We start from the raw sequence: 17,016 nt of genomic DNA on the forward strand, positions 1-17,016 counted from the left end.
GTTTATTGTTGTATTGTACTCTCCCAAGCGCTTAGTAAAGTGCTCCTCACACAGTAAGTGCTCAATAAATACGATTGAATGAATAACATCTCCCCAGAACTGAGGCACCTATCTCCAAACTCCTCCAGCTCTTGGCTTGGGTGCAAACAGAGAATTGCTCGGTAGCTGTCCAAAGCCAGGTCCAGCACTGTGTCTTTGCCAGTCTGTGCTTAAACCCCTAAACAGGGATACTAAGGCCTTGGCTTTGTGTCTCATAGGTCTGCATAAGCACATCGGGGTTATGGGAAGGGAACTTGTCTACCATCTCTGTTGCATAGTACTCTCTCCCAAATGCTTAGTACAGTGCTCAGCACACTTTAAGCACTCAGTAAATCCCTCTACAGAGAAATGCTTAGGGAGCTCATAAATACTTCAGGTAGAAGGAACAGCATGAGCAAGAGAGAGGAGGCAGAAGAGTCGAGAGTGAGGTACAGTTGGAAGGAGTTTGGAAGGAGCAAAGAGTGGGAGCTGGAGAGTAGCAGGTGGAGATTGCTGGTATTTAAGATGGGCAAAGCTGGTGGAGAGCCTTAAAGCTGGTGGAGAGCCTTGAAGCTAGGGGTGGTAAGGCATTTCTGCTTGATGTCCGGGCTCCTGACTGCCCACGTGGCTAGCAGTAGTGATGAAGAGCTGTGAGGGTGCTGATAGTGGAAGTAGTGGGAAACAGGGGCATGGTAAAAGTCAGATTAAAATTCTGATAAATCTGGGGCAGTAAAATCCCAGTGGGCATGGTCAAACCAAATTCCCTCCCTAGAGCACATGCGAACACCTCCCTCCATGCACACCCTTCCCTCCCCCACATTGCCCAAGTGTGTTAGCCAGTGAGCAGCATTTGTGGCTGAGGTGAGAAGAAGGAGGGACCCCAAAGCCTTGTGCTTTGGGGGCAGTTGCCCCTTCTTGAAAAACAAACAAAAAAACTGAAAGGAAATGACATGTGAAAGTAAGCAGCTTTTAATAATATGACAAAAAATTATTTTGACTTGAAATATGATTGAAATCTGAACTAGAAGAAACATCACAAAGGCATTACTAATAGACCACCTGCCACTTCTGCAACCTGATTCTGCTGTAATTTCACTTAAAAAAAATGGTAACTGTTAAGCACTTACCATGTGCTAGCCACTGTAACAAATGCTGGGGTTGATACAAGTTAATCAGGTTGGACCCAATCCATATCCCACATGTCCCACTCTGCCACTTGTCTGCTGTATGACCTTGGGCGAGTCGCTTCACTTCTCTGTGCCTCATTTACCTCATCTGTAAAATGAGGATTAAGATCGGGAGCCCCTTTGTGGGATAGGGACTGTGTCCAACCTGATTAGCTTGTATCTACTCTAGAGCTTAGTATAGTGTCTGGCACATAGTAAGCACTTAACACTTGTTGTGGGCAGGGAATGTGTCTACCAATTCTATTATATTGTACTCTCCTGAGCACTTAGTACAGTGCTCTGCACACGGTAAGTGCTCAATAAATACGATTGATTAATAAATACCAGTACAAAAATTAAAGCAGTTCTGGGCTTGGGGTGGGCCTTGGGCTAGATTGGGCCAGTCTCCCCCTCTAGGTTGTAAACTCCTTGAGGGCAGGTATTGTATCTACTCACTCTACCAAGCATTTATTACAGTGCTCTGCACCAGGTAAGCTCTCAATAAATATTATTAATTGATTGATTGGGCACAAAGCAGCTCATCTTAGTCCTCTCTAGGTGACTGTTAGCTGTAGCTTCCAATTAGATTTTTGGTGGGGTTTTAAATTTGGCCCAGAAAAATATTGCTTTAGGCTGAAATGAAATTATCTTGGTTGCTACTTCTAAGAGTATAATTATACTTTCAAAATAGGAAAGGAAATCAGGGCAGGAGAGTCTAAAGTATTCTCTTCCAATTTCCTCCTCCCTTTATATTTTTTCCAGTCATTTTACATGCCCATGTCTCCTTCAAATACTCATTTTTTTAAAACATGAATCACTCTCAAAGGTGAATGCTCTGCTAAAACAATTCATATAATTGTTAAAGTTGAAAACTATATTAAGCCTGGACAGAGGCAATCCATGCAGTTTTTAGTTAAAATTATGCACTCAAGAGAATATTAGAATATTTTACAAGATTTGTAATGAGGTATTTTCATTAATCAATAAACAAATGATATTTGCTCAAAGTTTTCAAGGTGCCACTTGCCTGAGTTCTTAATCCCAACACTGCCACTTGCCTCCTGTGTGACCCTGGGCAAGTCACTTAACTTCTCTGTGCCTCTGTTACCTTATCTGTAAAATGGGAATTAAGACTGTGAATCTTATGTGTGACATGGACTGTGTCCAACCTAATTAACTTGTATCTACCCCAGAACTTAGTACTATGCCTGGCACATAGTAAGTTCTTAACAACAAATCCCATCTGCCCCCCCCCCCCCCCATTACTTGCATATTTTTGTGATATGTTTTCATTGTGAACTAGTAATTCAATAAAATATGCACAGGACCTTATGAGTACAGAAATGTTATGAACTCAATTTTATTTTAACCAGTCCATTCTCCTTATTGACATACAGACTATAAGATTGTTATGGGCAGGGAATGGGTCTGCTAATTCTGTTGTACTGTGCTCTCCCAAGCACTTAGTACAGTGCTCAGTACATAGTAAGTCCTCGATAAATACCACTGACTGATTGATACAGAGGTAGCAAAATGAATAGAATCAGCACTTTGTTCTGCTGTCTGTTTAAAAACAAGATAAAACAAAAAACCTCTAGGTGGTGAGTGACCAAAAGTTATCCAGAAAACCCCCATAAGATGGAAATTAAAAGTGGAGTATGGTAAATGTTGACTTTTGAAAGGTAAGGCTAGAGGAATAATACTAATAGTATTTCTTTTACTATTACAGTTGGACATCCTCCTCCATACAATAACTTTTTTATATACTTGAAAGATATTTTTGGTCTCCTCCCAACCCTTGGTTCTCTAGGCTAAACAATCTCAATTCCTTCAACTTTTCCTTTTCATTCAATCAATCAAGTCATTAATCAAGGGTATTTATTGAGCAGTACTGTATGCAGAACACCATACTAAGTGCTTGGGAGAGTACAGTAGCCTAAGTAGACTTGATCCCTGCCCTCAAGGAGTTTATAGATCTCCTTCTCCAATGCTATAATTATTTTGTGGCTGTCCTCTGAACTCTCTCCAAATTCTTCAGTCACTCACAAGTTGTAAGAATACTTAAGGTCTGATCCTTTTATGCAAATCATTTTCATCATCAATATACTATTTTTAAACATTTATGTGCATTTATAGCTGTCCTTCAAAATCCAAGATGATGTTACTGATGGTGAGATTTTATCCACGTGCGCAAGTGTGCATGAATGACTGCCACCCAATTCCATATTGGGTGCTTGTAAAGATTAAGCTCCTTTTTTCTTCTGCTCACACAATTTATAAACACTTTTTTTGTTTGCCTGCCTCCCCCATTACATTGTAAGAGCCTTCGGAGCTGGGAATGAATGTCCTGCTTCTGCTGTACTTAACCAAGTGCTTTGTACAATACTCCAATCTGTCAATTGTACTTATTGAATACCTACCGTGTTTAAGGTAGTGTACTTCGTGTCACACTCAGGTGCTCCATAAATACCACTGATTGATTGATTGATTGATCCTTGGCCATGCTAATGTGTTTGCCACTTACCACATCTGTTGCTGTTTTTGAATTTTGGTCCCCTAATTTTCCCAGAACTTGTAAGTGAGAACAGTTTGTGAGTGATTGCCTCTCTCCAGGTAAATCTGCCTATTATTATTTCCCAATAGTCCACTGACATTCCCCACTGTTTCATCATGTCTTTAATAAACTATTTCTTCTGTTTGCTTGCATGTGCCCTGCCCACCCACAACCTTTTAATTAGTCATTTTGCAGCTGCTTGACTATTCTCCTAATCAACCACTCTCCTTTCCTGTTCTACCCAAAGAAGCTGGGGTGGGATGAGCTTTGCCTCAGTGTTGTTGAACTCACTGTGCACGCACCCCTTCATTGTTAGTGACCCTGTGTTGCCATTTGATGTTAAGTTTGGTTTGCAGGCGATGGTAATGAAACTACTTGAGAAGCTGGATGAGTCTTTTAAGATAGATCCAAATCTCAAAGAAGATTAGGTATTATGACAGTTTTGTGAACTAATATTTGATGCCATAATATTGCTATACTGTCAGATTCCCAACAGACACCCTGCTCTTGATTAAGTTTCTACTTTGTCACCTATTGGTGCATTGTTGGATAGTGTATTGTTTTAAAGAGCAGAATTTTCTGAGAGCATTTATCCCTGTATCGTTGATGAAAGTCACTGGTTGTTTGTATGGTGGTATGTTTCTTGGGTGCAGGTTGGTACACAACCTTGATCCTCAGACTAATTGTGAGCCCGTGGCACTATGCTGATTCTGGAAAGCAGTTTACAGCTGTGACTTGTGTATGTGCCTCCAGAGTAGTCTCCATTTTACAAAATGTGGTTCTTTGTGGTACAAAAATGTGGTACTTGACAAAACCCTGGTCCATTGATCAGGTCTAATGCTTTTGGAAGATCTACAAAGACAGTATAGATTGCTTTGAGGGGGAGGAATTATTACTATGAGCTTGGGGAGGAATCATGTCTACTAACTCTTGTGGTACCTTCCAAAGTTGTTAGTTCACTGCTCTGCATAATGTAAGTGCTCAATACATACTGTTGCTTGAGTATTGGTTTTGATATTGCTCCCCTTGCACTTCTCCTGTATCTGTTGTGCTGTGAAGATCATGCTGGCTGTGCTGTGTTTTCATCTCCACCCACATTGTGAATAAAAGAGGGAGGGCATGGTTAATATTCTTTAATAGACTATCTTGAAATTTTTTTAATGACTTTATTAAGTGCTAATTATGTGCCAGGCACTGTACTAAACTCTGGGGTAGATAGAAGATCATCAGGTTGGACACAGTTCCACATAGGGCTCACAGTCTTAATCCCCATTTTAAAGATGAGGTAACTGAGGTACAGAGCAGTGAAATGACTTGCCCAAGGTCACAAAGCAGACAAGTATGGAGCCAGGTTGAGAACCCAGGTTAATTTGCTGGAGGGAGATGTTTCTGTTCATTTAGCCTAGTGACACAGGAGGTAGATGGGGGCGTTTAGAAAGGGCTAGGAGAGTGGTGAGACTGATGATTGTGGTGGGGACCATGCAAATCTGCTGGTCAGGTGAAAGGGGTGATGGGCTCACAGATATTTTCAATCTGACAGTAAAGCTTTGAACACTTCTAGATTGTAAATTCATTTGGGCAGGGAACATGTCTATCAACTCTGTTAGATAATAACTTGCCCAAGTGCTTAGTAAGTGCTCAATAAAATAGCTTGGATTGACTGATGAACACATTTTAAGGACATTGGACAAAGTGGGGATGGATAAGTCTTTCAGGAAAAGAGAGCAGAGACAAAACAGGAATTCAGAGCTGGGTTTTTGCAGAAACCAGGTACCTAACTCATTCACTCCTTTATAATTTTCCCTTTTGTGAGGTTTTTCTTCTCCCTTTCTCTTGCAGTGAGTTATGGTGTCCTGTAGGCTCCAATGTCAGTGGTTCTAAAATCTCGGAGGTGGAGTCTGGCGAGTGACGTGGAGGCAGCTCGTCCACCCTGCAGTGAAAGCTCCGTCTCCAGCCCCGGCTCAGTGAAGTCAATGCCTTGAGGAGGAAAAGTTCAATTGCTCGCTTCTGGCTCTGATCTGCTCCAAAAATTAGACCTTTGGAGGGAGTGAGGATGCGAAATGAAAGCCTTTTTGGCAACCTGATCTTTCTTTGGAGCAAATCCGAAGAGCTTGCTTTTCCGCTTTGGGGTTGACTGCACGCTCTAAAGGAGAAGGCTTGGGGTGTGTGCTTGTGTGAGTGTGAAAGAAAGAGTGTGTATTGTGATTGTGTGTGTGCGCGCGCGTGGTTTGAGTGAGTGTGCGCGTGCATGTAAATACTTTCTCTTCTTTCGCCCCCCGAAAAAAAGGGAATAAAAGAGGGGAGAAAAAGATCAGCTGGGCTAGGTGGCTTTATTCTCTCGCTCTAAAGCAAAGCTGACCGAAGCCAACTATTGTTGCTGCCCGGGTTTGCAAATGAAGGGAATTGTCTCTGCAAACGGAGAGGGGTTTTTTCTCTTTGTAGCCAAGTGAAAGAGATTAGCCCGAAAACCTGTGAAATTGACCGGCCTCGGACATTTCCCCCGGCATCGAGAGGTTCGGGAAGATAAAGGGAAGGGAGTCAAAATATATCCCGAGTTCTTTTTGACCTGTCAGAAGATGTCATCGCAAACTAAGTTCAAGAAAGACAAAGAGATCATAGCCGAGTATGAAACACAAGTAAAAGGTGAGTGAATACTGCACCTTCGGACTTTACCTCCTCGTGTCCTAGGTCCCCGTCTCTTATGTCTCTCTTTCTCTCTTTCCCTCTCCACTGTCAAATGTTCCACATCAGTAATTTTACCGTGACTGTGTTAAAGGTGACCAGCAGCGATGGCAGAAGCCTAGGCTGTCTTTAGCTGCAGAGAGGCAAAAGGTCTGGTATGTGGATTATAGGATGGGTAGCAAAAGCTGCATAGTAAAAGCTGCATTGCAGTTGTGAGAGGGTTATATGGTTGGCTTTAGGAGTGTCGATGTTAGTATGATGACTACTTCATCATCTTGATCCTAATATGTCATTTTGATAAATATGCTGGGCTCTTGAAATGGCAAAACCCCTCGTTGTCCGGTTATTTACATAGGGCTGTTTTTGACCTCTAATTCTCTTTTCTGCCTGTATGTGCATGCATGTGTGCACGTAGAAATGCCAGCACACCCATAGATAACTGTCGAATCAATTTCTCTCAAATGCTGCTTTTGCATAGATTAGCAGTTTATGTAGCATATTGATCCAGACTAATGTAGGCATTTAGAGAGAAAAAGAGAGCTAATAGTTCAAGGCATAAACATTACCTTCCAGCTATCTGCCTAGGAGCAAGGTTTATGCTATAGCATTCAACAGAAACAAGTAAATGTAGAGTTAAGGCCAAGAAGGCTTGTGTGTGTGTTAAGCCTTTCTCCCGAGGCAGGGGCTTTGGATGAGATGACCTCGGGAGCTTCCTTGGAGTCCAATATTTCCATGCTGAATGCATGTTCTTTTCCCGCCCCCCCCCCCCCAACTGAAGCGTGGAAGCGCATATAGTTTTCTCTTGCAGATTAGGGCCCTGTGTGTTTCAGAAAGCAGACGTTTGAGACCATTCACTCAGTAATTTAGGAGAAAAAGCCCATATCAATCAGGCAAAAGCAGAGTATTTGCTTGAATGATCCAAATCATCGACATAATTCCCTGCTTTTGTCCAGAACCCACCGACCTGCTTCTACTGTGGTCTTTGCTTAGAACAGAACTGACCCTATTCTTTCAAGCTTAGTGTGGTATATTAGATATACTACTTCTTTCTGTTTGATATTACAAGAGTGATCGTTCTGTGTGGGTTAAGGCCCAGTACAGACAGTTTAGAGAAGATAAAATTATCTGATTATTTTGGGACCAGTATAGTCAATACAACCATTGATCTGGGAATTTTCAGAAGGCTTTCTAAACTTAAGAATGTTTCCCGGAATCCAGTTTCAATGTACACACTTGCCTCGTGGGTTTAACCTGCATGCGGATTTTGGAAGGAGATTGATCAGATTTGCTCCTGGAAACATGCTATCATTTTTCTTTAGGTTTTTCCACAAGTAATTTGTGCTTCTAAAGGGAATTACAAGAAAGGGGTAGATACCCAGTTTCTAGGGTGGTGCAGATAATGGGAGCCTCAGATATGATCCTGGAGAAGTTTTATAGAAAAACTCTGGATCTCTCAGCTTCTACTAATCTAAATCACCATTTGGTATGCCATCTATTATGCTGGGGCATAGGCCTGAAACCCCCATTTTTCAGTTGCAGTATGTCTTTTTTTAAAATTTATTTTGACAGATGTCATCCCATTTTTACTTGTCTTCATTAGAGGTTGAAGTATTTGCCTATATAATTTGAAAGATTGAATTACTAAACACGACTCAAGGTTCAAGGTTCTGAATGTTTAATCCTTTTGTTGAAGGGTTGCTCAGCTATTATCACATCTGAATCCATTCATTTAACAGTAAAGAATTTATTATTACTTTAGTTTAAGATAAAAGGTAAATAATTAGCCAGCCATCAGCTGTAGCATAATGATTTCAGGGTGGAATGTGTTCAAATGTGTCTACTGTAATTCTGACTTTTCAAACATCCAATTCAGTATTTCTTGGAGTCTCTTTCTCTAATTCTGGGTTAAATGCCCTTCCTCATTAAATCCAAAGCAGTCAGTAGCATTTGCGCCTGAATTCTTCTGAACATTTTGCTTCAAAAAGTGCTTTTTGTGCTTTCTCAGAAGTTCATCTTGGTAAAATATTTGAATACACGTTTGGTTTATATGCCCAATTGGACCATACATCGCCAAAGACATTGAAAAGCTGCTTGCAGAAGATGGGAATTTTGGGGTGGGGACTCTTCATGATTGTCCACCATTATTTACTACTTTTTAATTTGCATTTTACTTGTTTTGCAGTTGGCTTTGAAGAAGGATACACCAATCACAGCAAATAATACTTGATGCCAATTACCTTTCTCCTTGTGTGTAATTTAGCCAAATTGTGTTATTGCACCCTGTAGTTAGGCAGATGGAATACTCTCTTAGTTGTCCTATTGCTTGAGGAAAGGAGATTTTGTGTGTGTGTGTGTGATAACGTTGAATTTTCAACTTTCTGGAACCGTTTACATATTTGTTGACAGGAAATGTTTTGAAATGGGTTTCATTTTGATCCTTGTCAAACATATTGCCCATCTCTGTCTTTTTCCAAAACCCAAATCAATCAATGCTATGCATTTGACACTCTACTAAGCGCTTGGGAGAATACATTAGAGTAGGCAGATACGATCCCTGCCCACAAGGAGCTCACAGACTAGAGGGGGAGGCTGACATTAAAATAGATTACAGATGGATTTGGGGGTGGGGTAAAGTTTCATTTCAATAAAATAGAAATACTGAAATGCAGTGACTGGTGTTAGGACTTTTTTGTAAGCTTCATATTCCAGTCATCACAGTGCAAATACATAGTGATTTAGGGGAGAAGGAGTCACTTAGGGCAGGTTGGAGGCGTATGATTACGAATGCAGGGAATGAAGTAGGAGAAAAATGAGAAAAAGTGAGACGCAGTCTTTCAAATGGGAGACATCTATTAGATTTTAAATGGTGCTTCCGGAAAAGTGGGAAAATCTGACTTCTTCAGAAAATTTAAAAGCTGACTGATTTAAGCCCCGGAAAGCCATATTAAAGGAATAGTCTGACCCGGGTAATAGGAATTGTGAGCCCTATTCTTACTCCAAAGAGGGAACAGGTGGGTGTTAGAATGTCTCTTTGCCCTTCCCCTGCTAGCCTCACTGTACCCACACCTAATAAAACTGTGCCAAGCTGTAGCAGGGGAGCATGGTCCTTGGTGTAGGATAGTCTTCTAATAATAGATAATTATGGTATCTGTTAAGCACTTACTATGTGCCAAGCACTGATCTAAGCACTGGCGTAGATACAAGGTAATCAAGTTGGCCCACGTGGGGCTCTCAATCTTAATCTTAATCTCCATTTACAGATGAGGTAACTGAGGCACAGAGAAGTTAAGTGACTTGCCTAGGGTCACACAGCAGACAAGTGGAGAAGCTGGGATTATAGCCCACGTCCTCTACCAAGCCCTTGCTCGTTCCACTAAGCCATGCTGCTTCTAAGAGTGGAAAGGTTCCAGAGAGAGGCAGAAAATGTGAGAGTGCCAGTGAAAGCAGAACAGCAATGAGAAATGTTCACTTGAAAATAAAGAGTTTATCTTCAGTGCTGTCTACTAATTTATATCCACTCTCAGCACACTCCTATATCTGTTCAATTATTTACTCTTGATTACCCTGTAAATATTTTTATGTCTTTCTCCCCTGTTTAGAGTGTAAGCTCCTCGTGGGCAAGGGATGAATCACTTCGCTGCTCTGTGCATTGCACCCGAATACTGTTGTCATTTCAGTGACAGGATTGCTGCTTGGCCCACGCAGCCAAAGAGTGTGAATGCAGGAGAAGGATGGGTGTAGGGCCAGTGAGCCCTATAGTCAGTTTTCTGCAGGGCTTCACTGTAGTCAGCACCACCATCCTTCCTGTCTCCCAAGCCCCAAACCGTGGCATTATATTGTACTCTCATTCATTATTCAGTCGTATTTATTGAATGCTTACTGTGTGCAGGGTATTGTACTAAGCACCCAAATGTTCACAGTAAGCATTCAATAAATTTGAATGAATTATCCTCGACTCATCTCTCTCATTCCCACATATTCAATCTGTCACCAAATATTGTCACTTTGACGTTCACAACATCGCTAAAATTTCTCCTCTCCATCCGAACTGCTACTATGCTGATCCAAGCACTTACCCTGTCCTCTCTTGACTACTGCATCTGCCTTCTCGCTGATCTTCCTGCCTCCCATTTTTCCCATCTCTAGTCCATACTTCACTCTGCTACCTGGATCTTTTCTTTTTTTTAAATATTCAGTTCGTTTCCCCATTCCTCAGAAACTTCCAGTGGTTGCCCATCCACCTCTGCATCAAAGAGAAATTCCTTATTTGGCTCTAAAGCACCCTACCAGCTCGTCCCCTCCTATCTTACCTTGCTGACTTCTTACTATAACCCAGCCTGCAGACTTCACTCTCTGTGAACCCACTCACCATACCTCGAATTTATGTATCATGCCACTGACCTCTTGCCCACATCCTGCCTCTGGCCTGGAACTCCCTCCTCCTTCATATATGACAGACCATAACTCTCCCCCCCCCTTCAAAATCTATTCAAAGCTCATCTCCTCCAAAAGGACTTTCCTGACTACATTTTCCCTACTCCTTCTGTGTCACCCTTTCACTTTCACTTTAAGCACTTGATAGTCACCCTACAGCACTTGTGTCCATAGCTGTCATTTATTTCCATGTCTGTCTCCCCCTGTAGATCACAGGTTCCTTGTTGGTAGGGAATATGTCTCCCAACTCTCTTGTAACATACTTTCTCAAGCGCTTAGTACAGTTTTCTGCACACAGTAAACTCAATATATACCATTGGAATTTTTTTCCCTGTTCCCCTCTTCCCATTCATGAAATGAACCTTTTCTATTTTTTAAAATTTGCTAAAAAGATGTATGCACAGGGACATCCTTTGTGCTAGCTACTCTACAGGGCCAAAAATGTGGTTCCTAGGAGTGGCCAGTTCACTTGTGCTTTGTATGAGCTTCACTGATCACCCTGCTTCCAGCCTCTTTTCACCCTCCCTCTGTTAGGCCCCCTGACAACCCACTTTCAGTTCTTATTCCAACTGCTGCCCCGATCATGTTTCTGAATTGTCATTCAGTACTCATCACTCCACTTCTCAAAAAACTGTATATATCTGTAATTTATTTATATTAATGTCTGTCTCCTCCTCCAGGTTGTGAGCTTGTTGTAGGCAGGAATGTGTCTGTGTTACATTGTACTCTCCCAAGCAGTTAATGCAGTGTCTTGCACATAGTAAGTGGTCAATAAGTACGACTGAATGAATGGAAACCTCTGATGGCTGCCCATTGTCCTGCACATCCAATAAAAGTTCTTTACTATTGGCTTCCAGCCTCTTCTTCATCTTGTCAGCTGTCTTCACTTGTTACTTCCCAGCTCACAGTCTTTGATGCTCTCCTCCTAGGTGTACCCAGCTCAATCAACTCACTTTATTAAGCACTATGTGTAGAGCACTGTACTAAGTGCTTCAGAGCTTGGAGACACGTTCCTTGCACACAAGTTTATAGTCGAGAGACTCCAGTCTAGTTTCAGTTTAAAGAGCACAGCTGCTACAGGGGAAACAAACCCCACTCTTTAACTGTTCCCCCCCCCAACCTGAGGTCACCAGTCACCCAGAGAGAGGGAAAAGACTTTGCTGTTTATGGGGAGGGGCAGGGCCTGGAAGCAGCAGTTTCAGCCTACTATACCTGCACCCTAAAACTGCCCTTCAATCAATGAGAAACAGCATGGCCTAGTGGAAGGAGCATGAGCCTAGGAGTCAGAAGACCTGGGTTCTAATTGTAACTCTGCCATTTGTTTGCTGTGTGACCTAGAGCAAGTTGCTTAACTTCTCTGTACCTCTTCTTACCTCATCTATAAAATGGGGATTAAATCCTCCTCCCTCCTCTGATTCCGATTTAGTCCATGAGCCCTATGTGGGACAAGGACTGTGTCCAACCTGATTAACTTGGATCTACCCCAGTGCTTAGAACAGTGCATGACACATAGTAAGTGTTTAAATAACATTAAAAAATGTCCTTAATGTGTGCAGAGCACTGTACTTAGTGCTTGGGAAAGTGAAGTACAATAGAGTTGGTAGATACATTCCCTGCCCACAGGGAGCTCATTAAAGTAAATTACAGATAGGGGAAATAGTAGAGTATGTATGTCAATACTGTTAGACTGGGCTGAGTATTAAAGTGCTTAAGGGTGACAGACCCGAGGAAGTAAGTGATGCAGAGAGGAAGGTGGATAGGGAAAGTGAGGGCTTAGTTGGGGAAGGTCTTTTGGAGAAGGTATGATTTTGGTAGGGCTTTGAAGAGGGGGAGAGTGGTTGTCAGTCATATATGAAGGGGGAGGATGTTCCAGGCCAGAAGGAGGATGTAGCTAAGAGGGTGGGGGTGGGATAAAAGAGATTGAGGTTCAGAATGGTTAGCACATTTATTTCGTTGGGCTCGAGGGCTTTTTGCTCAAACTAAAATAAGCATTTTGTAGGGAGGCTATTCATGTTTGGTGAGGGATGTTCAGTTTCCCTGTCTGTTTTTGGTATATGACTGTGAAATTGCATATCCCAAAACGAGTTATTTATTGGTTGAACATGAGTGAGGACTGTTACATTTAAGCACTCTGGATACTTGTGTCCCTCACATCTTCCAATTGAGACTGCTTTGCAAGCTCTATGCACACTTAAACACTCTGGCCTTGCTCCCCAGAAATCTCTGACTTCTTTAATCCTTAGTCAGTGATGGAAATTGGTCTGAGTACCCAGAATTCTCATTCTAAACTCTTAATGCTGCTGCTTGTACTTGACCAGATCTTTCCATCCTCACCTCTCTATTCTTCTCAATGCTGTCTGTGACTTGAGCTGTGGTTGGGGGGGAAGAGGAGTAGAGGGGTCTAGCCCACCAATCAGTCAGTGGTATTTATTGAGTGTTACTTTGTGCAGAGCACTGTAGTAAGTGCTTGGTAGACACATAACCTGCCCACATGGAATTTGTCCAATCTTCCTTCAAAGTGCATCAGCTTACTCCTTACCATTCTTCTGGAATTGTACAAGAGGGAACTGCCAACAGAGGTACTAGTTATCATTCTGTGAACTTCCATAAGGAAAGATAAAACAATCGGTCATATTGTTTACTGTGTGCAGAGCACCGTATTAAGCACTTGGAAGAGTACAGTATAACACACCCAGTCCCTGCCCACAAAGAGCTTGTAATCTAGAGGGGGAGATAGACATTAAAATAAACTACAGATATGTATATAACTGCTGAGGGGCCGGTAGGGATGAATAAAAGGAGCAAGTCAGGGTGACGCAGAAGCAGAAGGGAATGGAAGAAAAGAATAAGAGGGCTTAGTCAGGGAAGGCCTTTTGGGGGAGATCCTGTGTCTGCCATTTGTCTGCTATGTGGCCTTGGGCAAGTCACTTCACTTCTCTGTGCCTTGGTTACCTCACCTGTAAAATGAGGATTGAGACTGTGAGCCCCATCTGGGACAGGGACTATGTCCAACCCAGTTTGCTTGTATACACCCCAGTGCTTTGTACAGTGCCTGGCACATAGTAAGTACTTAACAAATACCACGATTATCATTATTATTATTATGTGCCCTCAATAAGGCTTTGAAGCAGGAGAGAGGAATTGTCAGATGGGAAGAGGGAGGGCGTTCCAGGACAGAGTCAGGATGTGGGTGAGAGGTCAGCAGCAAGATAGATGAAATCGAGGAAAAGTGAGTAGGTTGGTATTAGAGGAGCAAATTGCGCGGGCTTGGTTGCAGTGAGACGATGTAGGAGGGGGCAAGGTGATTGAGTGCTTTAAAGCTGATGGAAAGGAGTTTGGAGGTGGATGGGCAACCACTGGAGGTTCTTGAGGAGTGGGGAAACGTGGACTGAATGTTTTTGTAGAAAAATGATCTGAGCAGCAGTGTAAAGTATGGACTGGAGTGGGAAGAGACAGGAGCCAGGGAGGTCAGCAAGGAAGCTGATATGGTAATCAAGGTGGGATAAAATGAGTGCTTGGATTAACGTGGTAGGAGTTTGGATGGAGAGGAAAGGGTGGATTTTAGCAATGTGAAGGTTCAATTGACAGGATTTAGTGATTGAATATGTGGGTTGAATGAGAGAAAGGAGTCGAGAGTAATGCCAAGATAATGGGCTTGTGAGACAGGAAAGATGGTAGTGCTGCCTACAGTGTTGGGAAAGGCAGGGTTTGGGTGGGAAGATAAGGAATTCTGTTTTTGACATGTTGTTGGAGCTGATGTCAGGACATCCAAGTAGAGATGCCCTGAAGACAGGAGGAGATGCAAAACTGCAGAGCGGGAGAGAGATCAGGGCTGGAGATGTGGATTTGGGAATAATCTGCAAAGAGGTGGTAGTTGAAGCCATGTGAGTGAATGAGTTCTCCAAGGGAGTGGATGTAGATGGAGAATAGAAAAGGAACCAGAACTGAACCTTGGGAAACCCACAATTAGGGGGTGGAAGGCAGATGAGGAGCCCATGAAAAAGATTGAGCAGGCAGAGAGATGGGAGTAGAACCAGGAGAGGACATTGTCAATGAAGCTGAGGTTGGATAATGTTTCCAGGAGAAGGGAATGGTCGACAGTGTGGAAGGCAGCTGAGTGGTTGAGGAGGATTAGGATGGAGTAGAGGCTTCAACTCTGAGCTCGTTGTGGGCAGGGAATGTCACTGTTTATTGTTGTACTTTCCTAAGTGCTTAGTATGGTGCTCTGCACACAATAAGTGCTTAATAAATATGATTGAATTGAAAACGCCAAAGATTGGGATAAATACAAAAAGAAAAACAGGAGGGTGCTGTGGCTAGAAGAGCAGAGTTTTGGGTTTTTAACAGCTCAAAATCCAGCATAGCTGCCACCACACTGACCATGACAGCTATGGTCTTCCCAATGCTTTATGTGTTGTAGAAGCCACAGCTGCCCCTGCTTGTCTCCTTCCTGCTGGGTTGGAACAGGGCATGTCGGGCTTGATTTACCTGGGTTCTAACTAATCCTGGCTAAGCCACTTGTCTGCTGTGTGACCTTGGGCAAGTCACTTCACTCCTGTGCCTCAGCTACCTCATATGTAAAATGGAGATTGACTGTGAGCCCCACATGGGGCAGGGACTGTGTCCAACCTGATAACCTTGTATCTACCCCAGCGCCTAGAACAGTGCTAGGCACATAGTAAGTGCTTAACAAATGTTAATGTCTATCCAGTAATTAATTCAGTACCAAATGGAGAACAAACCCTTTTCTTAGCAGGCAGGAAACTCATTTCACCCTATGCTCAGTGGAATGACTCTGTGCAACTCTGGCCAAGATGCCTCAGTTTTCTGCCTCAGTTTCTCCACCTGCAGTTACCCTATTTGCACCTTTAAAGATTGGATCTAACAGTGAATGCCACTTGAGTCACTTAAATGGGAGGTGGCTCATAAGCCTCCTGCTTGTTCTTCACTTGCTGTGAGGCTCATGCACAGATGCTTTATTATTATTTTGTTGCAGCTCCAGCTCTTTTGGCTGTAGCAGTGACAGTTGAGAAGCAGCATGGCCTAGTGAATAGCACAGGCCTGAGAGTCAGAAGGCCCTGGATTCTAATCCTAGATCTTCCACTTGTCTGCTGTGTGATCTTGGGTGAGTCACTCAACTTCTCTGTGCCTCAGTTACCTCATCTGTAAATTGGGGATTAAGATTGTGAGCCCCATGTGGGTCAAGGGCTGTCTCCAACCTGATTAGCTTGTATCTACCCAGCACTTAGTACAGTGTCTGGCTCATAGTAAGTGTTTTAACAAATATCAAATACCACAATTAAGAGACACTGTCTCCTTGCCATTCTGGTTAAAGTGATTTTTTTTTCTGATCTGCGGCCCTTGGCCACATTATGTTTTTGGTTTGAGGCTCTTTGGTTCATGAGGTTAAGCCTTCTGTGACTTAAACACTTAGAGTGGTATTAAAATTCAGAGAAATAGTGTAACTCTGGATATGTCAACTTGCAATTGTATCTTAGCTTGTAATAAGGTATTTGCGGGTCAATGTCCTATTCTGCAGGATCAATCAATGGTATTCATTGAGCACTTACTGTATGCAGAGCACTATACCGAATGCTTGGGAGAGTACAGTACAACAGACACGTTTCCTCTCCACAAGGAGCTTATAGTCTAGAATGGTCTAGTGGGAAGAGAAGAGATGCAGGGGGTCCTCAGTCCAGCTTGGCTCCTTTTTTATTTTGAGTATGGTATTTGTTAAGCACTTACTATGTGTCAGGCACTGTACTAAGTGTTGCGGTAGATACAGGCTAATCAAGTTGCACACAGTCCATGTCCCACTTGGACATGGTATTATGTGCTTACTATGTGCCAGGCACTGTATTAAGTGCTGGGATAGATACAAGCAAATCGGTTTGGACCCAGTCCCTGCCCCATATCACAGTCTTAATCCCCATTTTACAGATGAGGTAACAGAGAAATGAAGTGATTTGCCCCAGGTTACACAGCAGACAAATGGTGGAGCCAGGATCAGTTATAATAACTGTGTTTTATAGTTGATGAGGTGACTCAAATACTATAAACAACATTTGCAATTCTGTTGCAAGGATAAGGTTTAATAGATGGCACGGAATGACTAACAAATATAGATTGGCTATTGAGTCTGAAAGTCAGTTGTGTGATTAT

At 42.6% G+C, this 17,016-nt stretch overlaps 1 protein-coding gene across 4 annotated transcripts in view; it reads left to right on the forward strand.

Annotated features, from left to right (window-relative positions):
* The first annotated feature begins 5,683 nt into the window (after window positions 1-5,683).
* Window positions 5,684-17,016, forward strand: part of SRGAP3 (SLIT-ROBO Rho GTPase activating protein 3) — a 315,141-nt gene continuing 303,808 nt past the window's right edge. For 2 of the 4 annotated variants that reach the window (XM_029051349.2, XM_029051350.2), the window contains exon 1: window positions 5,685-6,381. In XM_029051349.2, coding sequence (XP_028907182.1) covers window positions 6,315-6,381 — 67 coding nt within the window. In that variant the 5' untranslated portion in view covers window positions 5,685-6,314. Of the gene's footprint in view, window positions 6,382-17,016 lie in introns of all 4 variants that reach the window. The other 2 variants (XM_029051353.2, XM_029051351.2) reach the window with 2 other exon arrangements.

Source organism: Ornithorhynchus anatinus, chromosome X1, assembly GCF_004115215.2.
Source record: "Ornithorhynchus anatinus isolate Pmale09 chromosome X1, mOrnAna1.pri.v4, whole genome shotgun sequence".
Lineage (NCBI taxonomy): Eukaryota > Metazoa > Chordata > Mammalia > Monotremata > Ornithorhynchidae > Ornithorhynchus > Ornithorhynchus anatinus.